The sequence below is a fragment of the Bos taurus genome, chromosome 9, assembly GCF_002263795.3.
Source record: "Bos taurus isolate L1 Dominette 01449 registration number 42190680 breed Hereford chromosome 9, ARS-UCD2.0, whole genome shotgun sequence".
In the NCBI taxonomy this organism is placed as follows: domain Eukaryota; kingdom Metazoa; phylum Chordata; class Mammalia; order Artiodactyla; family Bovidae; genus Bos; species Bos taurus.
In genome coordinates, this window is record NC_037336.1 from 74,968,563 (window position 1) to 74,980,670 (window position 12,108).

A 12,108-nucleotide genomic window follows, 5' to 3' on the forward strand; every position below is an offset into this window, starting at 1 on the left:
AATGAATGACCTTCATGGAATGTTTTTTGTGTGCTATACACTTGATAGGGGCTTCCCTGATGGTTCAGATGATAAAGAATCTGCCTGCAATTCAGGAGACTTGGGTTCGATCCCTGGGTCAGGAAGACCCCCTGAAGAAGAGAATGGCTATCCACTCTAATATTTTGCCTGGAGAATTCCATGGACAGAGGAGCCTGGCAGGCTACAGTCCATGGGGTTGCAAAGAACTGGACATGACTGACTAACACTTTCAGTTTCACTTTCACAGTTGGTAAAGGCCCAGGAAAAACTGTACAAGTGTTAGAAAACCATAAATAAGAAGACTACAGTATACCCACCTGAATAAATCCTGCATCCAGTTTGGTCAACATTTTTGAATATTTACTGGGTACAAAGAGGGTCAGCCCCTGCACTCTGGGAGCCCACCATTGGTGCAGGAGACCCCCATGCATGACTAAATCACCCACATGAGGCAGAACTAAGCAAGTGCTATGAAAATAAAAGAAATAAGTGATTCTCACTGACACAGAAATCTGAGTAGACTTCTATCTCAGTACTTTATTATTGGGTCACTTCTCTGCACTGACATGTTTTGTAACAGTAGAGGTCTGGCAAAGGGACATTTGAGGGTTAGTCTTCCATTTGTACATATAATCCCCATTCTTCCATAAATTGCATGAGATAGGCTTCATTTTCTTCCGGTGCCTTGTCTGGAGCCTGGTCCTGGTAGAGTCTAGATAAGAGGCCCTCCTCCCCGAGCCCCTCAGATTCAGGATGGCCACATCCCTCTGGGTCATGTTGAAAGCTGGGTAATGAAGGTATACACAGCTTGCCAGTCTGAGGGTCCCAGTCAACGAGCGTGGTGGACGGCTCTTCCTCTGGCCCCTCCTCTGTGTCCACATGCCCCTGCCGCAGGTGGTCCAAGTCTCTGAGCTGAGGGGTATATGAACACAGCAGTGTTTGTGGACCCAAGTCTGCTAAAGGTGCCTGTTGTTCAAATATCTTTCCTTGAAGGGACACCTCCTCCTGCAAATTGAACTCCTGTCCTCTAGGCCCCACAGAAATGTCACTACTTCTTACATCATATTCATATTCAATGACTGTTTTATCCATGGGCGTTGTTCTGCTGGGTGGCTCTTGCTGGGTTAAGGACGTCCCTTTGGAGCTTTTCTCAAAGTCACATACGATGTCCACCGCATGTGACACATAGCCCAGGTGTTCCGCCCCCACATCCTCCCAGTGGGGTTCCTGGTCCTCGATGGGCTCATTCAGGTCTGATGCCTCACTGCTTTTCTCCATTACACTTATATCCTTGGAAGAAGTTTTAGAATCCTCCAAAATATTGAGGGTGATGAAGTTGATCACAATTTTTTCAGTAGGTACAAAAAATCTTTTGTCAAATTCATTTCCATAAATCAAAACCTAAAAAGAGAGAATAGAACAGTTTTCATCTTTTCACTTTAGGGAGACATTAAAAACAGCTGTTAGTTAGAATTTATACTGTCCCCACATGGTTTTAAAGGCCTATACTTACCAGCTCATGAAAGTTAAAGTTATGCTTGGAATACACAGGAAACCTCCCTCACCTGGACCCAGGGGACCCAAGTTGCACAGGGCAGTGAAAAGTGGTTCCCTGGGTGGTCCCGATCTAATCCAAGGGTCAGGGTGTGATTGCCCCTTCCTCTAATTGGCTCGGGGCATTCAAGGGGGTTATTTAAATTCTGGAGCCTCAGTTTTAAATTCTGTAAAATCAGAATTCCTGCTGTGTCAGGAGGGGTGAAAACAAATAGAGGTTTTGAAATTCCTTTGTTAATTACAGTTTGAAAGTGAAAGTCACTCAGTTATGTCCCACTGTTTGCGACCTTATGGACTGTAGCCTGCCAGGCTCCTCTGGGATTCTCCAGGCAAGAATATTGGAGTGGGTAGCCATTCCCTTCTCCAGGGGATCTTCTTGGCCCAGAGATCGAACCCAGGTCTCCTGCACTGCAGGCAGGTTCTTTACCACCTGAACCACCAGGGAAGCTCTAATTATAGTTTAAATGTACTTATCAATAAATCATCCTCTGGGCCACCAGCTCTTTTTTGCATATACTCTGGACAGGAAATGTGGAAGGGTATGAAAACTAGGTGTAAAAAGGGAAGTAAGCACACGACTAGAGATGGTTTAACTAACTGCCTCCCTACACTATGCTATAATAGGGCCAAAATCGGAAATTCACCTGCCAGTTCATAGTAGATGGAGAAACTCTAGATCGTGGGAGGAAACTTGTTTAAGATTAACATTTTCCTGGGGATACGTGGACGGTGCCGATTTAGACTGTTGACCATGAATTACGTTCCAGTTCTCACTGTCCACGCTATGATGTGATTTCATTTAACTAGAAAATAGCAACTCCAACATCATTCTTTTATGAAAGCTTTGGTTTCAAAAAGCCACACATGGTCAGTTCTCCTGTGCCTTTTCCTCCTAGGAAAGGTCTCCCTATCTCATTAAAAAGCTAACTCTGAAACCTAAATGAAGGCAGAACAATAGAAATGTTTTAAAACAGAACAGAAATGCACATATGTATCATGTACATATGAACATGTATTTTGATAATTCCCAAAGAAATAATTTTTGCTTGTTAAAATATGCTCAGCCCTTGGAAGCCCTCTAGTACATGGTCTAGAAGCATAAGGTTTGTTCCCTCTTCTACCTTCTTACTTCTCCTTGCTGTGAGTGATGAAGTCCTGGCTACTTTCCCCCTAAATGTGTTTCCACTCCGTGTCTGTCTCCAGCCCTATCTCCCACTCTCCTCTTTTAGACTCTTATCTTCTCTCCTGGACAACTCTCACAGTCTCCTAGCTGCTTTTTTGGTTCTAGGCTTCCTCCCCTTAAAGTAGACCTTTACACTACCCAGATGTATCTAAAACTCAATATTGACCCTGATGATTCCAACCCAAAACCCGACAGAGTTTTGCAAACACAATGAAGCCCAAGAATAGCACCTTGGGCTAGATAATTCCTTAGAATAGCACCCAATTCTCCCATTACTTGGCCTTACTCCCTCAGTCTCTTTCATAGTTCCTTATCAGGAATCTTGTGGTTTAGAAATATTATGTGGTTTTCCAAATATCCACCCACCTTTGACTCGGCTATTTTTTCTGCCTGTGGTAGGTGCCCTAACTCTCTCAACATTCATGACCAAGCCCTGGCATGAAATTCCTTCTGATCTTCCAAGTAGGGTGCCACTGCCCTTTCTGTACCCTCAAGAGTCCCAAGAACTCACTTTCATCTTAGTCTTCACATATCATTTAAAAATTCTAGTTCCAAACTAGATTTAAGCCTCTGAAGGGGCATGGATCATAACAATTTATGTGTGTACCTCAAGACCTAGTCTAATCTGTTCAGTATATAAAGTCTTTGTCAAAGTAAAGGAATCTTTCTCTTTAGTTATATTAATGAGCTAACCTAGTACAGAAAGTGTTTTTAACTCAACTCTAACTTGAAACTCACTCTGCCCACAAAAGGAATGGTATCTGTTCTAGAATGTCCTTTTCTATCTTCTTGGAGGTGTGTTATAATGCCTTTACCACAGTAAGCACTCACCAGATTTGCTGGGTGTTTCTCTTTGCCGACATGGATATATCTGTACATAGAGTAGCCCATCACAGAGAAAATAAACACAGTAACAGATATGGGCAAAACATACCAGAGGATGATTTTAACCTCCAATGCTGTTGTTTGATCTGTGAAAACAGAAAAGCGAGGTGGGGTAGATAGTTGTGATTTGGTGGGGTGGGAAAACATTGCTAATGTCAAGCGACTTTGCAGAGATCAGTTTAAAAATTAAGTTTTATCATTTATAAACTGAGAAGCTTGAGCTAAATGTTATAAGGGATCTCAGAATTCTTACTCTAACAATAGATGGCCTTAAGGAATCATCTGGACTTGTCTCAAACCTTTACGGCAACGATGCCTTAACAACCCAAATCAGCAGATATTCCAATAGCTTATATTTGGCTATGAGACTCATACTGGTCCTTATATTTGAAGTTAAGTGTGTATTAAGGCAACTCAGAGCACTGCAAACCAAATAAAACCCTCTTGTGACGATCCCATTAAGCTGCTCCACGTTTCCACATCTCTCATTTGACTCAATCTTTTCCATATATTCGGGAGAGGAGAAGAACATATGGTGTCATCTTCTATGTAACAGATAGAACCATCCGACACAGTTGGCCAGGCCTTCTGGTAGGTCTGGAGCGTGGGGATGCGTGTGGGCGGTGGCTGAGGTGGTATGTGCTGAGAATGGCAGTAACTCTCTTCCAGGTCCTGCTGTCCTGTAGGTGCATGGTGAATTTAAAAGTCCATAGAGGAATGAAAAGATCTGCTGAACAGTTTTAATAAAAGTAGTTCTGGATCACCACTGATCAGACTGTATGGTTGATAGACAGGACTCACTGTGACTAATTTATATTTGCTAAGCTTCTATGGGGTACCTGAAAATTGAAAGGGTTAATTTTACATGTCAATCTATGTAGGCCAAGGTACCCAGTTATTTGGTCCAACATTATTTCAGATGCTTCTGTGAAAACTTTTTTTAGATGAGATTAGCATTTATATGCGGAGAAGGCAATGGCACCCCACTCCAGTACTCTTGCGTGGAAAATCCCATGGATGGAGGAGCCTGGTGGGCTGCAGTCCATGAGGTCGCTAAGAGTCGGACATGACTGAGCAACTTCACTTTCACTTTTCACTTTCATGCACTGGAGAAGGAAATGGCAACCCACTCCAGTGTCCTTGCCTGGAGAATCCCAGGGACGGGGGAGCCTGGTGGGCTGCTGTCTATGGGGTCGCACAGAGTCGGACACGACTGAAGCGACTTAGCAGCAGCAGCAGCATTTATATGAGTAGTCTTGAGTAAACCAGATTACCCTCTATAATGTGGGTGAGCCTCATCCAATCAGTTGAGGGCTTTGATAGAAAAAAGACTTGATTACTCCCCACTCCTCTGGAGGAGAGAATTCTGCTACCTGATCACTTTCAGACAAGAACTGTAACATCAACTCTTCTTTGGTTCTCCAGCCTGCTGACCTGCCCTGTGGATTTTGAATTTACCCTGTGCCTTCAAAATCATGTGAGTCAACTCCTTAAAATAAGTCCTTTTCTCTCCCTCTTTGTGTATATACATATAAAGATTATGTATGTTGTGTTCTCCAGAGAATTGTGACCAATACAGCTGTAGAAAAAGGGGCCGCTTTAGCACAAATGACAAACGTTCTAGGGCATTGCGCCTGTGTGCTCAGTCGCTTAGTTGTGTCTTTGTGACCCCTATTGACTCTTTGTAACCCCAGGGACCCCAGGAGCCCACCAGGCTCCTCTGTCCAGGGGATTATCTGGGCATGAACACTGCAATGGGTTGCCATTTCCTCTTCCAGGGGACACTCCTGACCCAGGGATCAAACCCACCATTTCCTGTGGCTCCTGCACCGGTAGGTGGATTCTTTACTGAGCCACCTGGAAGGCCATTCATTACATACTAATACAATCAGCAGGCGTGTCCCGAGAGCATTCTAACCCATGCAGACAGTGGATGCTCTGGATGCCTAGTCCTGGGAGAAAGCTGCCAAGTCACTGTCTGGTTAACTGTCCAGTTAAAAAATGGAAAGAGAAGCATCATGGACTTCTGGTCAACAAATGCCAGTAGGAAAGGTCCAGGTACATGGGTCTAACTGCAGGTTCTTCCACCCGAGAGTGCATCGGTCTACACGTTCCACATAGAAAGACACCAATAATGCAGATGTGGCAGGTGACTGAGTATCACCTGCTCCTACTTCAGGCTACAACTCAGCCCAGTCCTCTTTATTAAAAAAAAAAAATTTGTATTGGAGTTTAGCTGGTTTACAATGTTGTGTTAGTTTCAGATATACAGCAAAGTGAATCAGTTATACATAAACATATATCTACTCTTTTAGATTCTTTCCCCATACATGCAATTACAGAGTATTGAGTAGAGTTCCCTATGCTATATAGTGGGTCCTTCTTAGTTATCTATTTATTCTAGTGTGTATATGTCAATCCCAGTCAGTCCAGACCTCTTAATACAATCTCTGATCTCTGGACTAAACTCACCCTGCTTAAACAGGGCTGCGACAACAATGACTGATGGCACCAGCACAAGTTTGCAACAATCACTTGATAATCTGTATCTATATTTTAGGAATTGGGGGATTTTGGAGAACAGAAATATTTCTAAGAATAGTCGCAAAAGAGGTAATAGCAAGTTTTTGAAAAAGTAGCCCCTCATAGTGGTGTCTTAGAAAGGTACCTGGGTTGATCAACAGCTAGGAGATCAAGAAAAGGTCAGAACCTGAAATGGAACCTTGTTGTTTTGTTACTTTTCCAGGACTAGTGAGAAAGTCAGTTCCATCTGCTTACTGGGAAGTATTTAATTTAATCTGTATTTTAGTTGCTTTAGCTTTGCCAATGGCTTGAATGATTTCTACTGGGAATTCATTCCTACCATTTGGCCACTGATCAAGCTGTTAGTAAACAGAACACTCTTCCAAATACAAAAATGATTTCCTCAATCTGCTTTGTTTTGCCTTTTGCTTGTTTTGCATTTTAATTGTATTGGACATATGGTAGAGAATCCTTTGTTTAAAAGGGGAAGGTATGATAAGGATGGAGATTCAAACATAAGGCTTTTCATTTTTGATATGTATTCACAAAATTCCCTCTTTAATCCCTGGGACAGTTTCATCTCAAAATGTGGAAGGCATGAGGAGAGAGGAAAACAGGGATTCTGTCACCATTCCTGTCCCATAGCTGTGATGATAAGGGCTTGGGGGAAAATGGTTGTTTCATGTGGAAGGCCAGAACATTTGGAAGAGAGAAACAAGAATGGATGAAGAGCTGTTCCATGAAGGCAAACTTTAGGATTTATTTTTAACTTTTATGTTTTGAGTTCAAGGTCTTAACCACTCTCAGGGAAAGTGTCAGTCACTCTGTCGTGTTGGACTCTTTTGAAACCCCACTTTTGCGAGTCCACCAGGCTCCTGTGTCCATGGAATTCTCCAGGCAAGAATACTGGAGTGGGGTACCATTCCCTTCTCCAGGGGATCTTCCCGACTCAGGGATCAAACCTAGGTCTCTTGCATTGCAGGCTGATTCTTTACTGTCTAAGCCATCAGGAGGACCCTCCCTCAGGGAAGAACAATTAAACAAATGCCAAGCTCCTAACTCTAGTCTCCTAACAGGAACAAGAATCTTCAACCGTACTTCCTTGTCAGCCAAGTTCAGAAAACATGAGAAGGAGGCAAATAGAAAGAGAGAGAAGCAATCATAAAACAGAAAGAGTAATAACTGATTTGCTGACCCCAGGCCCTCCCACAGCCAGCGAGTAATATTTGAACACAATCCACACAGTCTCTAATTTGTATTCTGGAGGAGAAGCCAAACACTATCTTAAAGTGTTTTTAGGGTACTGTCTGTTTCTAGGAATAACATCATCTGATGTTCTTTAAGACCCAAAGGACTTCTACTGATCAGAGTGATTATAGATTTAAAGAAGAAAGACCATGTGAATAAAAATTCCTATAATTCTATTTCTGCAAGGCAGAGTGATATTGGCAGTGGATGCCAGGACCTGTACTGAGAATTCCCCAGGACGTGAAAACACTGTGAGTCAAGTTCAGAGGCAGAGTCCCAGGCTGTCTGGGGATGGTTGTTTCTGCCTTCGCTTCAGCCTGTTTCTGGTAGACATGGATTTGTCAAAACCTTGTCTATACTGCCATACTTCCTTCTAGTTTTACCAGATTTCCTTCCTTAGATCAGATGAGATTTTCAAAGCTTACCTTCTAGAGTACTGACACACTGCCTCTCAGAAGGGTGAGTGAGGCGAGGAGGGCCTGGGACAAAGGACTCCACGAGTACACAGTACAGAGTGCCCGGCTCCAGCCAGCTGAACACCAGAGTGTGGTTTGTCACACACTGGGACCACTAGGATAGGGAATTGCAAACACAGTTAGAGCCAAAAATTTCCAGCAACCCCCAGACAAACAATGACAGAAAGAAATAAAAGATGGAGGTACCAGTAAGTCCTTCACTATCACTATGAGTTTTCTTTTTAGCAATAGCTTTAAAATAACTTTTCCCTTAAGCTTGGCAGGATGTGGTCAGGAACTGAACAAATTGTGGGAACAATTCTAAATAATGACATAGGAGGGATTTCTTATTCAGCTTTGTCCTGTGTTCTTCCTAATATTTTTTTCTTTTCTCGGAGAGTGACTGGCAGATGTTAAGCAAGCAGAAACTCTCCATCAAAGTGAGGTGGACAATTGCTCTACATGATAGCAACAACATCATAGCAGATACTTTCTGTAAGGAAAATCTGAAGGTAGCTCTTTAAATTTCTATGCATCACCTTCATCTGTATCCTGCAAGGCATCACTTTTGAGTAACACACTTTCCCAGATTCACATGCTGGGAATTTTAGAATCAGGGCTGCATGTTCCAGCATTAGCTTCAGAAAGTGACACAGATTACAGGTCCCCATTCCATTTCAGGCTTACCGTTCTATTGGATTTAGTATTATATATAGACACATTATACTTCAGATTAGAGTATATTTGTTGCATGGAAATAGAGCTTTCTTCTGGATTTTTCTTCCACTTCTTTGGAGCCGTCAGAACAATAGAAATGGATTTCTCATCAGTAGTCAAAGCAACCTCTGGTGGGCCAATTTGTGCTTAAAGGGGAGGGGAGAGGGAATTATCATGTTCAGATGTAGAAAACACCTTGGATGAAGCTACAGTATAATTCTACTGGGATCAAAGCTCTAAACCCCATCTTCTTATTTGAAGTGCCTCAGAATGCTCACCTAGACCCAAGTTATACCAAATTTTGAAATAATCAAGTCACAGACTCTGATACAGTGTTAAAGCAGCTGATTTACTTAGTCACATGCAGTTCCTAGTTACTTAGATAAACAGTACTAGAGGATAGTAAATACAATTAAACGTATTTGCAACACTACTATGACCTGACATTATAATGTGATAAATAACATTAATCAGATTTGATGTGTTTGTAAAGATCAGCAGTGGAGAAATGAAGCACTGCTAAAGACCTTTGGGGATGTAACCTTGGGAGAATGATCTAGAACAGAGATTAGCAAACTTTTATCACAAAGGTACAGGTCGTATTTTAGGCTTTGCAGGCCACGTGATCTCTGTTGCAACTATTATTTATATAAATGTAAACACCATTCTTGTCCTGTAGAAAAATAGAAACGAGTAGGGTGCTGTATTTAGTCTGAGGCTCTGGTTTGCTGACTTCTGATCTAGAAGGGCAGCAAGGGAAAGGTGCCAGCTCCAGAACTCAGGGAGCACTTGTAAATGTCATCCTGGCAGCTCTGAGTGGGTCCTCTATGGCCGAATCAGTCTTAGATTGGGGATGGAAAAATTTAAAAAGCAAATACCAGGAAGATGTTGCCTCATTCTGATTTATACCTAGAAATTACGTCATCACTCTATCGAGTTTATAACAAGCAGAGACTTAGTTTGGTGATCAGAACAGTCTTTTGTTAAACTTATTTTTAATTAGAGGATAATTGCTTTACCATGTTGTGTTAGTTTCTGCTGTACAACAATGTGAATCAGCCATAGGTACACATATATCCCTCCCTCTTGAACCTCCCTCCTGAAAACAATCTTTAGTCACCCTGTGGGTGACTAAAATAGTCAAATAGTTTCTAAAACCGCAACATTAAGATAAATCTGTCAGTTGTTCCTGAAATTATACAGTCTCAATTGAGCAATAAAACAAAATCAAAATTTGACAGTTTGGCCTCTAGTGTCAATTCTGGATCGGGGAGCAATTTGAGAGACACTTGGTCAAACCTTTTTTTCTGAAGATGAGGCTCTGAGATACAGTAAGGTGAAGTACCCAGTATTGGGCCGGTCACTCCACCTAATGGACAGAGCGCAGAAGAGAGCCAAGCAGAGCACTGGGATTTGGAGGAGGCTATGTATGAGGCAGAGATTGTTACATTAGGTCAGATGAACTTGATACTTTATTTAATACAGGACTGAGCTACTTACTTTCTAAGAAAGGATAGAATCGTCCAGTTTCTGCCCATTTGGAACAATTTGTTCCCCACATGGCCTTAACTTTAGCATAATATTGATGTTCATAGTCAGAAGTTTCAGCAGAGAGGTCACAGTAGGTCCTACTGATATTTCTGCATTCAGATTTATTCAGCCATTTCTTTTGCCCATATCTGCTGAGAAGAAAACTGTGAATCAACAATGAGGTGCTCTCCATGCTTTACAATAGGAAACAAAAACAGTCATTATATAAAACTGAATGGAACTTAAGACCTTCTCTTCAAAGCAACAAAAGTGCCTGTCACTGAGATAAAAAAGAATCTACTTTTGCTGCTAGCAATTTTTTTCATTAGCTGTCAGGAGCATGAGTCAGAGTTTCTGTAATCATCTTTCCTTTCTGTGAATTATAATGTGGATAGTACATTTGAAAGCATGTATTTTATTATTATTCTTGGGCTACAGTATACATTTTACAGATTGTGTGATCAATTTTTCTATGTAAGTTTACAGCCCACATGCATACCAAGGTCAGTTTGATGGATATTTTTTGTTTGTTTGTTTTGGATGGGATGTTTTAAGAAAAATTACTTTTTTTCTTAGAAATTCTTCTTGACATTTTCATAAAATTTAAAAATATACTTGCCTTCAAGGGTTCTAGGGAAAATTCACTAGGTTGGAGTTCATTTCCAAATCTGCATTTTCGATGATCATAGTGATAATGATGATACAGACTAGGTTGTTTATATAGATTTTTCCTCTCCTTTATCAAAAACATAACACAGCAAATAGGGAGGGGGGATATTTCTAGCACTTTTCAGGTGGGAGAAACTGAGGTATTGAGAGTTTAAGAGACATGGGATGAGCCAAGTGTAAGAGACAGGGTTGCAAGAGAGGCTACTGAAAGGATTAAAGCAGGCATGTTGGGCTATTACGTGTGTCGAGCTATTAACTCTAGTGGTAGCGGAGAGAACGTGATCGGTCATGAGTGTCAGACTGGGGAACAGTTGAAGAGAATGCTGCAGTGGTCCCGGCGGAATATGTAGGTGGATTGTACAAGTATGGTGACAGTGGAATGAACGACAGGGCAAAAGTAAGAAATATCAGGAGACAAGACTTGGTGACTGAGTGCACATAAAAGATGATGGAAAAGAAGGTGTTAAGCATTACATCTCTTTCTGTCCAGGATAGATAGGTAGAATGGTGGTAACATTTTCCAGATCAGGAATGTGGAAGAGTGGGTTTGAGAAATGGGGAGTGGGGGACGGGGAGGAAGGAAAGACGAGTTCAGTTTTTGACACGTTGAGCTTAAGATATGTGTGAAAGGTATCTGAATGCAGGTGCCCGGAAGGAGCTGGAGCTCAGCAGAAAGGTGTGCGTGGGAGGTAGGGATTTTGAAATCAGTGACATAAAGCTGCTCATTGAAGGCACGGGCATGAATGAAATTATCCATGGAGACAAAGAAAAGCCTAGGATAAACTTTCAGGAGCATCAACATTTAAAGCTGAGATACAAAGTATCCTCAGAAATAGCAGCTAAAGAGGGAGAAGGAAAAAGAAAAACAGACATCACAAAAGTCAAGGGAAGACTATGTGTTGAGGAGGAGAAATTGCCAACTTTATCAAGTGTTGCCAAAGCCTAAGGGTATCTTCCCTTTTCAGAATATGGCAACAGAGTCCTGAAAGTAAACATCTCCTGTTTCCTAAGTACCATAGTTACCAGAAAACACTAAAAATGTAGTTAGATCTAGGGACATTACTGGCCGTCCAGTGCTTAACACTTTGCCTTCCAATCCAAGGAGTGTGAGTCTGATCCCTGGTTGGGGAACTAAGATCCCACATGCTTTGGCCAAAAAGCCAAAACATAAGACAGAAGCAATATTGTAAAAAATCAATAAAGACTTCAAAAACGGTTCACATAAAAAAAAATCTTGAAAAAGATAAAAAGAAATAAGAGTTTGTTGACCAATTTCTACAATTCAAGTAATCACCATGCCAAGGGGCTTGCACACTTTTGTCA

The 12,108-nt window shown here is 41.7% G+C and overlaps 1 protein-coding gene across 6 annotated transcripts in view; it reads right to left on the reverse strand.

Annotated features, from left to right (window-relative positions):
• Positions 1 to 532: 532 nt before the first annotated feature.
• The window catches only part of IL20RA (interleukin 20 receptor subunit alpha), a 33,128-nt gene continuing 21,552 nt past the window's right edge, over positions 533 to 12,108 (reverse strand). For all 6 annotated transcript variants that reach the window (XM_005210962.5, NM_001206342.1, XM_059889621.1 and 3 more), the window contains 5 exon segments: positions 10,087 to 10,265; positions 8,557 to 8,732; positions 7,840 to 7,984; positions 3,590 to 3,729; positions 533 to 1,422 (listed from right to left, as the gene is read on the reverse strand). In XM_005210962.5, coding sequence (XP_005211019.1) covers positions 631 to 1,422; positions 3,590 to 3,729; positions 7,840 to 7,984; positions 8,557 to 8,732; positions 10,087 to 10,265 — 1,432 coding nt within the window. In that variant the 3' untranslated portion in view covers positions 533 to 630.